Source organism: Phodopus roborovskii, unplaced genomic scaffold (genome assembly GCF_943737965.1).
Source record: "Phodopus roborovskii unplaced genomic scaffold, PHOROB, whole genome shotgun sequence".
Classification (NCBI taxonomy): domain Eukaryota; kingdom Metazoa; phylum Chordata; class Mammalia; order Rodentia; family Cricetidae; genus Phodopus; species Phodopus roborovskii.
The window spans coordinates 48,385,532-48,403,873 of NW_026126407.1; the positions used below are offsets into that span (position 1 = coordinate 48,385,532).

The window sequence follows — 18,342 nt, forward strand, 5'->3', positions numbered from 1 at the left end:
AAGTCCCTGTGTGTTCTACCTAGGGGTCCAGAGGCACAGTGAAGACAGCAGCAGCGACTATGCAGGGTTTGGAACTGGTAGGTTAACCCCAACACTGCTTGCACTGTTGTGAGTCCACAGCTCTGCATTTGTCACCCTAGTCTTCCAGTTGAGTATCCATGGCTGCCATCACAACTGACCACCCTCATCCACACATCCCTATTCTGGAGGTGCTGTGTAGTAGGATCATATGTTTGCATGTGTTGGTGATGGTGCACATTGAACCATCTGGTTTTGAGGTCTAATTTCACTGTAGCAGGCCCAAGTGTCCAAAGGTTTTCTCTTATGGGTACTATTCCAAGGTGCAAGTGGAGCTTTTGGTGTTCATGGACTAACAGGTGTCCAGGTGATTCTATCTGTGGCTGTAAGTGCTGCAGTGAATGGGCAGGTTCAGGATTCAGTGTGTTTAGTAGTACTGAGGAGATACTATGAACAGAATTGCTGGGTCACACAGGAACATTGTTTGGTCCCGTGAGAAAATACCAGGGCTTTCCCCTACTTGCTAACCCTTTATCCCACATATAAGCCTAGATCCTAGGTGCCATGACAGGGCATCTCCTAGGCATAACAGCCTGTCTAGCGGGTATGAAATAGGGGTTTTGGCTGTGGTCCCTGAGCTTGACTGCCTCCTGCTATAAAGGCTAGGTCCTGGCTTCCAGTTGGGTTGGGGACAGGTGTTACTTTCAGGTGGTGTCTGGGCTACGGGTAGGAGTAGCTGGCGCGTGTGTTTGCTCTGCATCCGTCCTTCCCTTCATTCTCAGGAGGATTTCAACACCCACACTTGGAATAAAAAAAAATTATTAATGAGCTTGGTGCGGTTGCCATGGGAACCTGTTGCTAATGAATCTCTGGGGTTTCCTCTTACCTTTGCGAAGCTACAGCAAGGCTGAGCTATGCTCAGACCAGGCATGCTTCCTTCTCCTTAGGTTGCTGTGGCAACGCCTGTCACTAATCCCCAGCCAGCTCCTGGTTTACCGGCCTGGCCCCAGGAGCCAGCTGCCCGCTTATGCTTACATAAAACCTCTTACTGTGATCCTGGTTGCTCCTAGCCCCACCAGGCTCCCTGGAGCATCACCCTTCCTCTAGGGCCACACATGGGATCCCCAAGATAAGAAGAACAGATATGGTGTCTCGGGCTTTGTTAGAGAGAAGACTACATGGGTCAGTAGGTTAGAGTGCCTACATTGAAGTACCCCAGCAGGTAAGAGTGCAAGTTGAATATAAAATAGGATTCATGAGATGACACAAATACGTGCATAGATGCTACCCACCAAGTGCATAGATGCCCCCTGACTGCCAGCTTGATAGAACCCTTTTGGCCTAGGAGGGGCAATAGACCATCCTGAATACTACCAGGTGATACATGGAGTAGGTCAGGACTAGGGTCTCAGGGTCTGGAGAACTGCTGTTTGGGTTAAGCCTGCCCACAGCTAGTTCATGGAGCAGTGCTAAAGAGCCTTGAGTTCAAGGGCTTGGATATTCAGAAAATAGTTGAGTAGCATCCATAAGAGGACAAAAGGAAGGCTCTGTGCCACTCAGGGTAGTAGAACTTTTGGCACAAACCCCAAGCATGGGCCTGAGATGCAGAGCTTGTCATTCTTAATGATCTCTTCCTGAGCTGACTACTGACCAAAGCCAGCTCTTGTATCAGTGGCTGACCCCTCTTTCTTCCAGCCTGTGTTCTCAGGGCATCTTGTAGGGGCTTTCAAGCAAGGGATAGTCATATACAAGGAGGCTGATAGGGTGTTGGGTGGCTGCAGGAAGACCCCTCCTAACTTCAGTTTGCTGGTCTAAGACATGGTTGTAGAAGATAGAGATGGTGTAGGAAGGGCCAGAGTGTGTGACACGTCCACATAGTGCTAGGCTACATGCAGTCTCCAGGAGTGAGCATGTGACCCCTTTGTTCCAGGACGTCTGCGGCCCCTGCATGAGTTAATATCTTGTCTCTGTCACAGGTAGCGGAGAGAAAGCAATTAGGAGAAAGACTGATTTGGGTCCAAGGTTTCAAAAGTTTCAACCCATGGTCAGCTGACTCCATTACTTCTAGCGGAATATCCAGGGAGTGTATGGAAAAGATGTCCAGGGAACAAAAGGAGCATGTGCATCAGCAGGCTTTGTCCTTCCCTCTTCCTTTTAGGTCCCCAGACTATGGGATGGTGCTGCCCACATACCAAACATACCCTGACTTAGTCATCTCGGGAAACACACTCAGACACATTCAGGTGTGCTTTATCATCTCTTAGGCACTTCTCAGTGGAGTTGCTTCTGCTTGAATCCCATGTTGCAGAGCCTACATAGTTAATGCCTACCTTGTGGGGTTTGGATCTGTGAGCCCTGGAGATTTGGGTGAATGCATCACGGGGCTAGGCCAGACTTCAACTGGTGGCTAGGAGCCCAGTACCTACAACTCAGGGACACCAGCAGGATCTCTGTCTTTTAGGCACTGCAGCAACATGACCCCTGTAGCTGAGGTGTCCACTCCAGCAGCCTTTCAGCATATCGGTGGATTTGGAGCTGAGCTAAAGGCTATGGTAGCAGCTGATGTCCCTTCTTTCCCTCTTGGCTTGGAGTAGTGGCAGAGTCTCCATTGTTAGGCTATGTGACCCAAGACTGTGTTTGCTTGTGACACTGGTGGGTCATGGGCTTGGGTTCCTAGCTTTGTGTTAGGAAAAACAGCAGCCAGCCAGATGGGGAGTGGTCGAAGGTCAGGCCTATGAGACAGTATCAAACATGACACACAGTCCAGAAGATGGAGCCCCAATGGATGTTGAGGTTTGAGCAGGGCCCTACTTGGCCCCTAACCCAGGAAGCAACTTCACTCCTGACCTGGAGTCAACCTAGAGAGTGGCCAAGCTGGGTGACCTTCAAACCCTGTAACATCATAGCATTTGCCTGGTTAAGACTGTTTACCCTCCTGGCCTATATGTTACCCCTGGTGAAACTCCTGTCCTCAGCCTGGATCCTGGAGATACTGGCTGCCCCTCTGTCTGAGCTCTACCATAGAGCTCTCTCCCTCACAGAGGCTGGATCCCATGGGAACAGGATTGCAGGTGTTCAGGTCAGGAAGGCAAGACAGGATGTGGCAGAGGGATGCATAAGCTCCATCCGCTGCCATCTGCTCTGGAACTTGGGCTGCAAAAGCCATAGCCCAGTTAGAAGGGTGCTGTGTTTCTACTGTTGCCCCTCCCCCACCACCTGCTTAGGGTTCCTCTTGCCTGCTGTTCACCCTGGCTTTTCTCCTGGAGAAGCAGGGCTAGGACTGGAGGCTCCAGTCACAGGACAGGGCGGGAGCATCCCAAGCCAGTTCCCATGCTCTGGGGCTTCCTCCCCTGGAAACCAGGAGCTGGGCTAAGCCACTGTGTGGGGGGGTTGGGTTTGGCAGGAGGCCACAAAATAGGCTGCTGTGGGTGTGAGGGGCTAGGGACAGTCCTGCCCAGTCTGTCCCCCAGGGGGTGGGGGTGAGGGGGACACGACTTTGTGTGTCTACCTCTCAGGCCTGTCCTTGTCCCTTGGGGGAGCTGTGTCCATGCAGGTGTGTATGGGTGTGTTCCTGACCACTGTGCTGGAATCATACTGGGAAGTTTAGGACTTGAAGCAGGGATGTTTTCCTACTCCTCTGAAATACACCCTGCCCAATGATGGTGATGGGGATTGGCTTCGGGATGTTTTAATTCCTAATTTAGACTGTTTATGTGCTGGGCTGGAGTTTCTGCCTGCCCTTCAATGCCTCCCTCTTCACCACCCTCTGCTTCCAGCTGTCTGGGGGTTGCAGGGTCCCCTGGGGTGTGTATCAGGAGCTACCTTGAGGCAGAGCCTGGCCCCTAGCCCCCACCCCTGCCAGCTGCAAGGATTTCACCAGCCCTGCAGGGGTCCCCAGGTTAATGAGCTCTCCATCTTCCAGGTCCCACCACAGAGCCCTCTTTGTGAGGGGCAGGCCCCTCCCCACATGCTCTAGACCTCTTTGGGATGGGGACCTGAGGTCATACTGTAGCCAGACTACCCTGCCAGCCAACTGCCTGGGTGGAGCCACAGGGCAGGGAGCAGAATCCATTCAGCTGTCGCCTGGGGAGACAGAAATGGAAACAAGCAGCAGGAACCCCTCAATGACCACCATTCTTGGCTCCTTTGTGAACTCCAAGGACCACTTGAGATTGATGTTGACCGCTCTACTCCAATTAGGAAATATATTCTGTAAGGACTGGTCTGATGGGGCCCTGGGCTGTCTTCCTAGTTGCCATGTCATCCAAGTTGGGGGACTATCACCTCCACCCCTGTCCAGCAGCCCAGGCTTGTGGAAGGCTCCAGGGAGAGAGTAGGGGCCCTTGTAAGCGGGACCCAACAGATTGGTCCTCTAAGACAGCAGGGAAGTCTTGTCTACTTGCCTCCCTCTCTTGTGTACACATGTGTGACTATGGCCACAACTTTCTCAGAGAACATGCAGGAGAGTCAATCTTGCCATGACACTGCCTGGTAGTTCAGGAGCCAAGACTCGGATATCCTTGGCTCTGAGGATGTAAAGGCACAGACTGAAAGATGCTGTTTGGGGTCTGTGCAACCCATGTCCATCTTAACCTCCCCCTGGAATACTCACAGACCCATCCAGAGCAGAGGCTCCCCCATCCTGCCACCCCTCTCTAGGACTTTATCTAATCTAGTCCCTCCACTGTAGGCCAGGCTAGCATTTCATGGTGGTATCCTGGGGTCCCCCTACCCTATTAGGTGTTCTCCATGTCTGCTTTTCTTTGCACAACCACTATTCTTTCCTTTGGAGGACTCTTGGCCTCTATGAGGTGACACTGGGGTAACTGGAGAGAAGGTTCCCCAGGGCCCACGGACAGGGCCATTTAAATGTAGCAGGTACTCTTGCCTGCTCATTGCAGACTCCTGCCTGGAAACCAGTGGACACAGAAGCCTCTTCACAAACCTTAACACTCCAGAGACCAATGGAAGCTTCTGGAAGTAAAATCTGAATCTTGGAGGAGGCAGGGCATTGGGTGTGCTGGGGTTTCATTCTCTACAAGGCTAACTCCTCCCAGCCTGCAGAGATGCAGTGCCCAGGTAGCCTGTGACCTGCCACACTTAGTGCTCACTTACACTACTTTCCATCCTAAACCTCTGATCCCAGGTCCATAGCTGCTGGACATCTTGGTCTACACCATCTGTTTTAAGCCATTCTTAATCTGGAATAGGCAGAGCAAAGCATAAGGTATGCTTCCTGAATTCCTCTGCCTCATCCCTATTATTCACACTGGGTTTCATATCAGAAGATATGGCAAGGATGGTCCACATCTGTGGGAATTTCTCAGGCTGGCTAGGTTGTGTGGTTGAGGGGTCAATGCCTCGTGGTGGCTGGGGTGCAGAAGACTTAGTGGTTTCTAGTCAACCCCCTTTGTCCGGCTGGCTCAGATCCTGCATCTCCTCACATTTGCCAGTTTGCAGGTACCTTGTCTCTGGGTTCAGTTGCTGTGGGTGTGGCTGAGGCCATATTGGAGTGGACAGGGCTTCCCGAGAGGTTAGCGGGGCCATAGGCTAGCCCTGGGTTTTCCCTCATCCATCTTGCCTAGCAGAGCCTGGAGCCACATACAGGCCTAGGATAACTATCGCATCTTATGAGATACCCTTCTAGGCCACCCTCCCATCTCTCCTATCAGGCTGGCTCCTACACTGGGACTTGTCCCCCCTCTCCATTGGATGCTTACAGGATTGTACCTCAGTGTATGCTGAGTCTCACAACATCAACTCCTTGGCATGAGGGGGGATCCCCAAGATGTGGGAACAGCAGGTAACATCCCTCAAGCTGGTACTCCACACTGCGCTGGCTCCTCATGGGAGCCTGGAGGTTCCCTAATTAAGCAATTCATTATTAAAGCGACTGTCTTCCTTGGAACCTGCTTTCTACTGTTGTTGCAGGGATAGACGGGCAGCCATCCGACAAGGGCTGCACTGGTGGACAGCATGCAACCTGACACCCATTTAGAATTCTTAGTTTGTGTGCTTACTAGGAGCCCAAACCGGGGCTCCATGTCCCCTTGTGGTAATCTTGGGTCCCAAAGGATGTTTGTGAGACTCACCAACTTGGAAACTCATCAACTCCCAGTATTAAGCAGAGCCCACCTGGGTCATCAGCCTGGTTTGCCCTGGGATGATTAATTAGAACACAGGCCAGACCTCAAAGACAGATGTCCTAAGGACATTAAGGGAAGGACATCATGCTAAGTGGTTGGTGTCTGAAGGAGGGGGAGCAGCATGGAGCCCCCTAGGGATGTTGGGGGTATCGAGCTGGAATAGTTATTGAGAGCTTATGTTCTGAGGCTATAGATGGGTTAGTTTAGTGACTCATAGGGACCCTGGGCCAGTGGGAAGGGGAGGGCTCTTGGCTGGTATAGGGGGATTGTTCAAAAGCCCAGTAGGCAGCTAGAGTAAATGGAGGCACTCATGTCTGAGCCTGTGTTCTCGGAAAAGGTAGCATCTACTCCCCAGCTCTTGAGACAGTAGCTGTCATACTCAAGGGGTCTCAGGACCCTGTCAGATGATTGAGGGCCCATGAGCATCTGGAGTGAGGGTCTTGGTGGTTTATTCTAATGGGGTTTAAAAACTTGGAAATTTAGGGGTTAGAGAAATGGCTCAGTAACTAAGAGCATTTACTACTCATGCAGAGGACCCAAGTTTGGTTCCCAGCGCCCATATCTGAGTGCTCACAACCACTTATAACTCCAGCTCCATGGGATTGGACACCTTTGCCCTCTAAGGACAGCTGCACTTGTGCATATACCTACACAAGGCACAGACACACACTTGCACATTTAAAAACAAATCTTAAAACTGGAAAATTGAAAACTCCCAACTGACCAGTTTACTTTAAAACATTATTAAAAGTAACACTTCATGTGTTACTAATGCATTCTTTCACTAAAAAATTGCTGTTTTTCCTAAACAGATTCAGTGGGAACAGGTGCATTGCTTATTAATCTTTGGGGTCTCAACCATTTGGCCTGGTGGAGAACTGTGACTTGTGGAGGAATAAGGCATGGGAGGAAGGATTCATGCAGCCACGGCGCAGACTTCTCTGGTATTTCTGTAGAGTGAGCCCCGCCACCCCCAAATCACCCAGGATATGGGTCATGTCTCTGCTTGTGTGTGTTAGGTTTTTAGGCCTGTCTGTGTTACTTTGGTTTTCTGAGGCCATGGAGAGGGCTGGACACAGCTTTCTTCCCTCTTTGTTAGGTGCTGGACCCTGGGGTGCACATACAGACTGTGAGGAGCTGAAGAACCATGAGTAACACACTCCCACAGCCAAGTGTAAATTGAGCTCATCCTCCAATTTGTTGGTGTATGTGGGGGTGTCTCCCTGGCTCCCAGGGAGGGGGATAGCACCAGGATTCCCCAGCTGTGGGTAGCCAGAGCCACAGGGCCAGCCAGCCTTAATGGTTGGAAGCTGGTGTGGGGCCAGCTTGAAAGGAAGAAGGGATGAGCTTTACGTGCTCAATTAAGAAGACCCTGCTCTGCACAAGGCTGTCCTGACCCACCTCTCCTGGCAAGGGTATCTAGCACCTTCCAAAACATTGCACAGCACCTTCTAGAACATGTGGAGGCAGTGCAGCTTGCGACTGGGAAGGGGAGAGATGCCCCATTGTTAGTTTAAAAAAAAAAAAAAAAAAAACACTCCAATGATTCTCAGAGCTTCCTTTTCCTGCTGGTTTCCAAGAATCCTGCTCCGACATAATGGATCGAGTTATTAGGGGATCGATTGAGACACGGGGAGCTGGAGGGGAGCCAGACCCAGCAAATTGGTATGGCACTGGCCAGGAGACTCCCTAGGGTCGAGGTCTGCAGTCAGCCGGCTGGTGGACAGGCAGGCAGCCAGTGAGAAGCACCTAGCTCCTAGTGGCCACAGGGGAATCACAGTTCTGGGAGGGTAGCCAGTCCCTGCATTGGGGGCCTTCTGTGGGCGGGGGGGGGGTGCTAAGAGGAAAGAGAATGTGTGTACACTCATGTACATGCATACACTCCCAAATATGCCTCTTGTGGGTGGTGCCCTAAAGTGTGCCCCATTTAGACCCAGGCCTTTCTATGTTTGTGACTGTGATCCCACAGTAAGGCCCTACTGTGTGTAAGGACTCCTTTGTGTGCCCCCACCCCCATTATTGGAGTAAGCAGGGGCCTCTAAGGAGGCCCAGTAGGCTCTCCCTCCCCCCTTAGATGTTTGTGGCTTGTACTGTGAAGCCCCAATGTGGGGTGGTAACGGGGCCCACAGAGCTCCCCACTGATTCCCATCACAGGTCAAGGCTCCCTCCCTTCACTACTTTCTTTTTGAGCCTTGTCTCACACCCGCTTATCATTGTTTGTCCTCCATTATCTCCTGCACCTAGCTTGATGACCGCCAGCCTCTGTCAGTGCACTCTCAGGTCTGTGGACCTGCAGCGCATCCCTGACGGGCAGTAGGTACTCTGTGATGGATTTTGCTGTTCATGACAGGCAGAGCAACAGAGGACCTGGTTCTTTCCTGGGGAAGACTTCCTGAGATGGGCTTTTGAATCTGAGCAGAGGTTACCAAAGCAAAAAGAGAAGTGGGTGTTGCTGAGGTTAGTGGTGTGACCATCCCCTGTCGCCCAAGGCTGCAACATTTCCAGGCCAAGGTGGTGCCAGGAGGCAGACTGTGCTCAGCCTACTCGGCTTCCTCTCTAGTTATGTGGATGAGCCTTGTAAGCCATGCACTGTGCTTCCCACTTCTCTGCAAATTGGCTGGCATAATGGCTCAGCTGGGTTCTAGGCTTAAAGAATTTCATCCCATTAAACACAAATACCATGCGGTTTGAAATATTTGTGCTGGAGTCGCCCTGACTGTTCTTCAGGCAAGCCACGTGGAGCTCTAATTAGTGCCTGGTGGGTAGCCTCCACTGACTTGGGGTGCATGCACACGGCATAGCTGTGATATTTCTATGTGTCCCACCCTGCCCATGAGTTTGGCTGTTGATTAGGCAAGTTGAGCTGGGCCTAGAAGGATGTGGCAGGCCCTGAGCACAGGGCGTGTATGATTTAATTCTCCGGGGCAGTGGCCAAAGAGTGACTGATGTGGGGTTTGGGGTTTGGGCTTAGCCAGACCTAATTATCAGTGACCTAGAAGGTCACATGCCATTTTTCCACCAGAACATGGTACATCTACAGGGCCTGTTGTACAAATACTGGGACAGATGTTATCTCAAGACCCCAGAAGCTGCAAGTCCAAAGATGTCAGGTTCTCTGGATGGTGTCTGCATCCTGCCCTCACGCTGCTGTCCTCACCTGATTTGTGCTCTGATTTCTTCCCATGAGGACCTGTCACATGGAACAAAAGCCCAACTTTGAACCATATTTTACTTTATTCCAAGGTCCTGTGTCCATACATCTCTAGTTCTAGGTCTTGGAGATAGCCCATAATATTACACCTAAAAGGGACTGGACTGCCCAGGATAACTGAGTCTTAACAGGAGGTGGCCACCTGTCATGAGCTGAATTCTTGTTTGCTCTCACATTCAGCAATTGAAACATCCCAGTAGTGTGTTAGAACTGGGAGTGGAGGCCTCTGCAGGTTGTGTTATCTGGTCTATGATGACCAGATAAGGTTATGAGAGAAGGCTTATCAGCTACCTGTATGCATGATCCCTGCTATTTATGAACCCAGAAGTCAGCTGCGTGAGTCCGGAAACCTTCCCTGCCACATCTTTTTCACACTTTGCAGCCTCTAGACTAAGATGTTGTGTGAAAGCCCCAGACCCAAAGGCTCTACCCCTCCCATTCCACTTTGTGCCAGACTGGAACTGGGATATATAATACCTGGAGGAGGGGACTCCTTCACCCACCTCTGGGTCACAACTGAACAGAGTGTGGACTCTGAGCTACCTCTGAGCCATCCTGGCCCAGCCAACTTGGGTCCCAGAGTGGGAAGAACAGGGCTTATGGTTCTGACCTTTGGGCCATATCTGCTGTGATGTAGTCAGTGTATAAATGTCATGCTGGGGCTGACACCCAGGTAGCAGAGAGCCTGACCTTGGGGATGAAACAGTCACCTTGGCAAACCAAGGTCCAGAAGCTTCACTCTGCAGATTTTCAGGGGTCTGGGTCATCTTTTTAAAATGTCACCACTATTAATAACATGGCTTCTGGTGGAGAGATGACAGGGACAAGGCCATCCACGGCTTGAGCAGCCTTGGGGATGTAGGCCAGGTGCTGTGAAGACTGACTTAAGAAAGCTGCATGAAGCCTGGGGTCTGCGGTGAGGGTCAACATAGTATAGTTAAGGCTTGCTTAACGCGACACTTTGCCCAAAGGACCAGACAGGAGGTACCCAGAGATGACAGAAATGGGAGGTTTGTTCTAACTTCTAACTTTGATGTTGCCATGTGTCTGCTGGGAGAGGTGAATCTGTCTGGCAGCCTGGCAGTAACAGCTCAGGCAGGAGAATGAGTTACCTTTTCACAAACAGGTCTGAACCAAAGTGTGGTAGATAGGTTAAGGGGCTCCAAGTGAGCCCTGCATGGGCATGGAGGCAGCACTGAACAGCCTATGTTAGTGTCTTCAGCAATCAAGTAGACTTAGGACTCCTCATGAGGCCAGGAGCCAACCTCACTCATTACCAGTACCTAGGACTTTAAGGTTCTAGATGTTGTCCCCTAGGATGTAGGACTCCAACTGCGCCTTGGCATCCACACCCTGGGCTGGCCCATAGCCTTGGTACGGAGCTCCCCATAACCCAGCAGCCCAGAAGGTCCTGACTCATTGCACCCTGAGACCTGGAATCTTATACATAGGTGCCCATGAAGTGTGAGTAGCTAGATACAGGAGGCTCTTGAGCCTGGCAGGCTGGCAGAGCCTGTGGACAGAGAGCAGCTGCTCTCTGCCCTGCTGAAAAAGTGTAATTATTAAAATGTGGTTCACTGTCCCCAGGTGCTTTTAGGGTTGCAGGGAAGTGGATGATATGGGGTAGGTTGGACCTGAGGCCCAGGGATAGGCAAAGTAACATGTCTGAGGGTGTGGAATCCAAAAAACTGGTGAGGTTTGTGCCAGGCTGGGAGAGCAGGCTGGTTGTAGGCATTACTGTGAGGTCTCCCTTTTAAATAAATATCTGGTTGCCTGGCAACACTAGTGGGGATAGCCAGGCTCTACATGGATGGGGTGGGGTTGCAGAGACCCAGTGGGAACATAGCCTGCTGCAGGGTTCCTAGTTTTCCATGGATGCCAGCCATCATACCACAAGGTGCTGCCCTACCTATTCCCTTTCCCCATGTGCCTGGGATCCCACCTCCCATGTAGACACAAATTTGCATTTGCAACAGCCCACACACATACCTCAGGTCACAAGTGTAAGCTGAGTTTTCATATTGAAGGTGGAGATAGTAGTGTCACTAGCAGTATGTAGAAAAGAGAAAGGACTCAGCCTCATGAACTGGGGAGCTAAGGCCTGCCCAGAGGGGTCCCTACCCCTAGCCAGCAGAGAGGGAGTTAAGCACCTGCTCTTATGGACCACCCAGCCCCTCCATCCCTTGAGGGTCAGATAAAGTCTTTTGACCCTCAGAGAGGACAGAGTACAGTTTGTGTGCTGAGCATATGGTGGGGACATGAGAAGCGTGTCTTAAGGGACTTGCAGACAAGAGTGTGGTAACTGGTAGAGGTTCCTCTTGGAATAACTTCGTTTATCCTCTGTGGGTACTCTGTGGAGCTGGATAAGGCAGCAGAGACACTGGACTGAGGCAGAGTCCTGGACAGTGCTGTGACCTTTCCCTTGAGCCTCTTCTCAGCCTCCAGGCCCAGGTAGCATAGGGTCTCACAGAAGGGCCCTGCTCTACACTGGACCTTCCCAGGCTGGTCCATATCCTTACTGTCCAACCACAGAGAACAGAGACCACCTGGGTCCCACATCCAGACTGGCTCACCACAGATCTCCTGCAGAAGGGAGCAGACCCTGGAGATGGTGGGGGTGGGGAAGGGGAAGAGGGCCAGGCCATGTTCCCATGGAAGGAGTGTCCAATCCCCTAGGGTCACTAAATTGAGCAGCAGGCAGCTGTGCAGCGAGGCCCAGGCAGTTATTTCTGGCCCAGAGAATTCCAGCAAAGCGGTCCCTGAAAGCCCATCCCTGTGGGCCAACAGTCATCTTTCCCAGGAATCACCTAGCTCTGTTTCTTGTGTCTACTGTCCATCCCTCCCTTCCAGGACCATTAGAGTGGGGTGTGCAGACTACTTTTGGGGACCCTGCTGGGCAGAGTTGGTCAAACCAGGCTCTTTCAGAGGGGAATGGGGGGTTGCTGTCACTGTAACTGGTGTTCGTAGGGATCAACCAGGAGAACCTGAAACTATGGGAAACAGGCTGGGCCTGGTCCCCCTTCCAAGCAGCACCCCCTGGCGTTTGTCGGGGTTGTGCTCTGCAGCCAAGTGGCTGGCAGAGTCTGGGTGAGGCTTCTCGCCTACACAGCCTGCCTTCCTGCAGGCACAGGGACTAGAGGGGTGGGATCAGACACTTTTCCACTCAATTATCCCTTGAAAAGATCTCGAATCAAGCTCTTTATTAAGAGCTAAGCAGAGACATTAGCGCACTTTCTAATTAGCATGGCTTTAAAAACTGCACAATTAGAGCCATTGGCAAGTGCTCAGCCAGGCTCTACAATGTCAGTTCCAGAAGATAAGGGGACTTAGCCTGGGAGGCCTGGGGTCCTGCTCTCCTTTGAGGACCTCATAGTATGTGTCTACATGTTTAGTATAAAGTGCCCCTGTTGTGTGTGTTTGAGGCATGTATAGCACATTAGAACAGATAATAGTGTGTACACATGGGTTTAGGGGTACATGCCTGGTGTTCAGCCCTGGCTCTGGGTGCCCCACTGCCCCAGCCTGCCCCTGTGGTCAACAACCAGGCACACATTAGCTAGGGCCAGAACAATGAGCTGGACGAGGTGGGGGCTGCTGTGCATTGCCTAGACCATGGGGTGTGTCAGCTCACTCTGGTTATTACTAGTCAAAAGGACAGGGAAAGCAGAGTGCTTCACAGGGCACAGGGGAGGATGAGGATGAGATAGAACGTTCTGGAAGCAGGAGCTGAGTATTCATAATGTCCTGCTCCCCCCATTTAAGGGGCTATATAGTGGGGAGTGGCTCCCACACCCTAGCTTCAGGAGGAAGTATTCTTCCACAGACAGCCTGCCCCCCCTTCCCCTGGGTGACCCCGAGCAGAGCAGGCAGCTGGAGAACAAACAGCTCCATGTTTGGTCTGCTGCCCTCACTCCCCACCCCCACCCCCCAGCCCCAGCCCCAGCCCAGCTCAGCCCAACCTGCTGTGAGTCACGCAGGCCTAGGCCCAGGCTCCCAGGCCATGTTCCCTGGGCCAGGCTGTGGGGAGCGGGCTTAGAGGAAAATGGGTCTCCTAGAGTGGTGCTGAGAGCAGGAAATGGGTTCTCTAGGCATGGGAGTGGGGCTTAGAAAGGCTAGTGAGGGGGAAACAGGGCCAGGATCCTCACCACACCCCGAGACCCCGAGCCCCGGACAGAAGTGATACACTGGACCAACCATCCCACCTTGTCTCCCTCCGGCCTGTGTCTAGGTCAGACTGAGCCTCATGGAGCCAGTGTTCCTCCACTGAGTCCTAAGCAGCTGGTGACACGGTATCCAAGCCCATTTGTCCCAGCTGGGGTGGCCTCCTGGCCTTCTGTGCTGACGGAGAGAGGACTCAGATCCAGACCTGAGTGGCCTTAGATAACCGCTGCACACACCCCTCCATAAGAGGAGGCTTTGGTGAAGGTATAGCTCCCTGGTCCTGTGGTAGCTGGGATATGTGTATACAACATTAGACAGTCTACTTCTAAGCCAGGCATCGGTGGCACTTGGGAGGCAGAGACAGGTGTATCTCTGTGAGTTCCAGGACAGGCTCCAAGGCAATACAGAGAAAACCTGTCTCGAAAAACCAAAAATGAAAGAAAAAAGTCAACTTCTGGAAGCTCTGGGTGAAACCAATTGACCCAGATATAGGGTCTGATATGGGGATGGGGCACACTGTGTCCCTCAAGGAAGATATGGCCCATGCTAGTGCTCCTCATGGGATCACTCTGATGATCCATAACAGGGTCACCTTGTCCCTGACCCCTCCCCCTGCCACTCCCATCTTTCCAAGTCCCAAACTCAAACAGGATCCACAACACACATTCTCCTCTCATAAGACCCCCAGTATTAAGCAGGAATGTGTGGATGATCTGGATCAGGGCTAATGGAAGCCTTTGGAAATGGAGCTGGGCTGGGGAATCCCCTCTGCCTTTGCCCTAATTGGGTCTTCAGGTTCTTCCTCACCTTGTTATCAGCTGTCGGCATGGCAACAGCCTCAGGGAAGAAAGAGAAACCTCTTCAGTTAGTACATCCTGCAAAGTGAATGCTCCGCCCCTAAGACCTCCCAGGAGACCAAGACAAATGCCCACGGAGAGCTCCCTGGGCATCCACTTGTGAGAAATATTGGGGATTTCTGCCACTTTTTCCTGGGGAGGAAGAAAGGCATGCAGCCCCAGTGGTCTAATAGCTGGCTTTGTTTGCAGTCCTCTTACACAGAGAGGTCCTGGCTATCAATGTCAGGCTGGAGGACACGGCCATACCCAGGTATCTGCCCCCCCCCGCCCCGTGTTTCAGGCTTTCCCAGGGAAAGGAGTAGCAGGCCCCACCTACTCTGACTTGTGAGGGGGCTAGAGTATCTGGGTCAGCTTTGGGGTTCTACCTGGTGGCAACCTGCCTGCCCTTCAGAGCATCTTCCCAGTCTCCTGATTAGGATGGATGCCAGAGACACCTGTGTGAAGCTTTCCAGGTGTCTAGCATTGAAGGACTCTGTGCATCAGTAGAGGCTCTAGCAGTCACTTGCTCAGGCTCTATCCATAATAACTTTCCAGGGATACTGGAAGGGCTGCCCTACAGGCTGGAAAGGCCATTGTAAGGAGTAACAGATGCCTGGATCCCTGAAGCAGCCAGGGCAAGGTGGAATCCAGCGTTGTTTCCCTATGGCTAGGCCACACAGGGCTGTGGTTTGGGTTGTGTCCAGGGCACTAGGGAGCCACAGCAGGGTGTTGAACAGATGCTTCTGTCAGTGCTTTGTATTAGAAGCAGCTCGGATGGATTGAGGGGTGGTGTCACGCGAACAAGGACAGATCTGGAACCTCTCAGGGATGCCTGTGGCTCACAATGGACTCTGAGAGATGGCACTGTGGGTGCCCAGTTATTTAGGGCTGAGTGTGGGACCTAAGGTCTTGAGGAATGAAAAGGGCTAGGGGCTAGTCTCTGGGGTTGAGAGACAGCCCCAAAAGGACAAAGATGGAAGATGTTAGGGTCCCCAAAATTGGAGAGCTCACCAGGGTGAAGGCACATAGCACAGTGTGCATGTCCTGGAGTGTGACGAGCAGGTGGCTCCTGTCTCCCTTGAAGAGACACACCTAAGATCTTCAGACACCTTGCCCCAGATATACCCACTACCACTGAGTAATCACTAGCTAAACCTATTCTGTCAGCTGGCCAAGGGTCCTGTAGGATCACATCCATCCAATGTAAGCCAACCAACTACCTGGGCTGTACCTAGTCTTGGGCCCTGCTGACCCCAAAAAGAGTACTGGCAGGAAAACTAGCTTTCACAGAACATAGTCATGTCAAGGACCTTCCACATTTGTTCCCTCCCCTGATGCATGATCTCTGCCCAGAACCTATCCCAGACCCTTCCAGGCTCCCAGAGCTCTAAGAGCAGGTCTACCTGGAGCACTATCTGTGAAGGGCCATATGGAAGTCACTAAGCATGGAGCCTAGAGTCCCTCACATACTCCACCCAGGTGTGGGAAGAATCAGGTTAGCTGGGCTGGCAACCCAGGACAGGTGTGGCCCCACACCCTCTTCCTTGTCATCCGCTTGTCCTGATAGTTCATGACCTGGTACCTAGAGAGGTGGAGGTGTGGTCTCCTTGCCATCTGCCAACTGGAGGCTACAGTGGTGTGTCCTCCCTTTTCAGGAACCCAGCATTCCTTGCAGTACCTCTACAAGTAGAGGCAGTACCTAGGTTCTCAGTACAAAAAGTCAAAAGATGTGAGGATTGGGTGAAGGGAGCGAAAACCGAGTGGCCGTTTCCCCCATCCCTGTCTCCCACCTGCACGTAACTCATGTGCCCATGGTGAGTGATGGTCCAACTTGTCTTTCCTTTACGTTGTAGGGAATTCCCCTCCTTCAGGGACAGTTTTGTGTTGTGACATTTTCCACAGATGGGTCTGTGTGCCTTCTGTAGCTTGTTACTTCCTTCTCTGCCCCCCTCATGTCATTGTGTCCTAATTCATATAGCAGCCTTCATTTGAACAATAGTGCCACGGGCTACATACATGTTTAGGCTGAGCCGTGGGCACTTGCCTGGAATTTCTGCCATTTTAACTTCTTTTCAACACAGGGTAGCCCTGGTGCTTGGTTCAGAAGCCCTTGGGCCTCCCTGACCACTGTGGTTGTATAGACTTCAGGGTAACTAGTTCATCCCGATCTCATTGTCATAGAGAGAAAGGCCAGGAAGATAGAGGCTAAGGAAGGCCATGCTGGGGGAGTTGGACTGCCTTGGGTACGTACTTACTGTCCACTGAATGCCAGGCACTGCTGCTACCCCTCAGGAGGGTTATCTGATGCAGGCCCTGAAGCTGTTATTCTGCCAGCAGAGACAGACAGACCATGGAATTTGTGAGGACTTGTTGGCATACTTACCTCCTCACTGTGCTGGGCTGTCCCTTTTGAGGACAGTCCTTCACTATGAATAAACGTGTTCCTTTCTTCTTGAACAAATTGGAAAAATAAGGTTGAGTGCTCCTGAGAACACCATGGCAGGAGGGGCGGCGTTGAGCATGGTATGCAGGCTGCATGCTGTAGAGTGACTGAGAGGGACAGCCCAGTCCCCCCAGATAAGGAGTTCTCTACAAAACCAAGGGCCCCTGCATAGGGATCCCCAGATCCCCAAGACAGGAAGCATGGGGGCTTGAGTGTGGTGCTGGCTGCCCGATCTCTTTTCCTACAGTGGGTCCTCCAGGCTTCTGCCCCTCCTGCCCAGCCTCTCACATGCAAACCAAGCTGTTCTGGATCTGGCCTAATGGAGCTTAGCTGGCTGTGCAGATTGCTCTGGGGGCTGGCAGGCGGGGCTGAAGCAGCTCAGAGCTAATCCTCTGATCTCATGCACCGCCTAGCAGGGAGCCCTGGTTGGAATCCCGAGTCCTTGTCCTGCTTGGGGGGGGGGGCACTCTGGCAATGGAGGCCAGGCAGCAGCCACACTTGGAGACTCCTCACTCTGGCTGCAGCTAGCATGGCCACACTACCCCGTGTTATGAGAATGTGGGACTCTGGGGTCTTAGCTACCACACTGGTTTAGGTACTGCAAATCTCACTGCTGCCACTGCCCTGCTCACTGCGGTGGCACCCTTCCCTCTCCCTTGTGCAGAATGACACTGTGATGGGTGATATTCAGAAACCCAACCCAGGGGTTGAGCACATCAGGAGGACTTAAGGCCCTGCTGCTGATGTACCAGAAGGGTCCGACTGAATCAGAGTTGTGACCGATGGAGAAACTCAGACCCAAAGAGGGGCAGTTATAGCAGAATCAGCAGATTTCCTGTCCTCCAATTCTAGATATGAGTCACTAGGTGGGTGAAGAGAATCCCAGGGACTCTAAGCCATCAGACATGGGGGCTGTGCTAAGATGGGTATTAATAAAGTCTGGGGTCTGGGGGTACAGGATCACATTGGGCTATAACCATCCTGTGTCATGCAGTTCCGCTATGAGGGACTGTATTCCATCTGGAGTTCCAGCTGGGACTATTACCCATAGGGAGCCAACAGCTTGTTAAGCAAACAGCAAGAGGCATTTACCTGCCAGGCCACAGGGATTTTATAAAAGTGAAAGTAGCCACCCCAACTAATAGGTTAGGTGTGGTCTCATCATCTTGCACATACAGGCAAGGACCCCTTAGCTTTCTCACCTCTGCTAGGACAAAGGGATTGTGGCAAGTTACCACCTTTCTCAGCACAGTCGTGTGTTGTGTGTTGGGTGTTTTCTTCCTGCTTCCCTTTGAGTGAGGAAGGGCAGAGCCAAGATGCACTTCCACAAGGGCCACTCTGCTCCAGGGAGGGACACCCCGCCTCTAGGGTTTGCAACCTTTCCAGCCACTCCAGCTACCCCAGCCTGATGTTCACCCTGGATGGGCCCCAGGTGGTACAGCTGCTTCAGCACCATGGACAGCAACCATCAGCGCCTTCCATCCAGGGTCATCCTCACTCAGGTTCCCAGAAGGCTGCATTTGGGGG

At 52.2% G+C, this 18,342-nt stretch overlaps 1 protein-coding gene across 1 annotated transcript in view; it reads left to right on the forward strand.

The window, feature by feature from the left end:
* Cacna1h (calcium voltage-gated channel subunit alpha1 H) overlaps nucleotides 1-18,342 on the forward strand; it is a 46,065-nt gene that overhangs the window by 1,873 nt on the left and 25,850 nt on the right. The window contains exon 2 of the mRNA XM_051179733.1: nucleotides 24-77. Within this exon, the coding sequence (XP_051035690.1) occupies nucleotides 24-77 (54 nt within the window). The remainder of the gene's footprint in view (nucleotides 1-23; nucleotides 78-18,342) is intronic.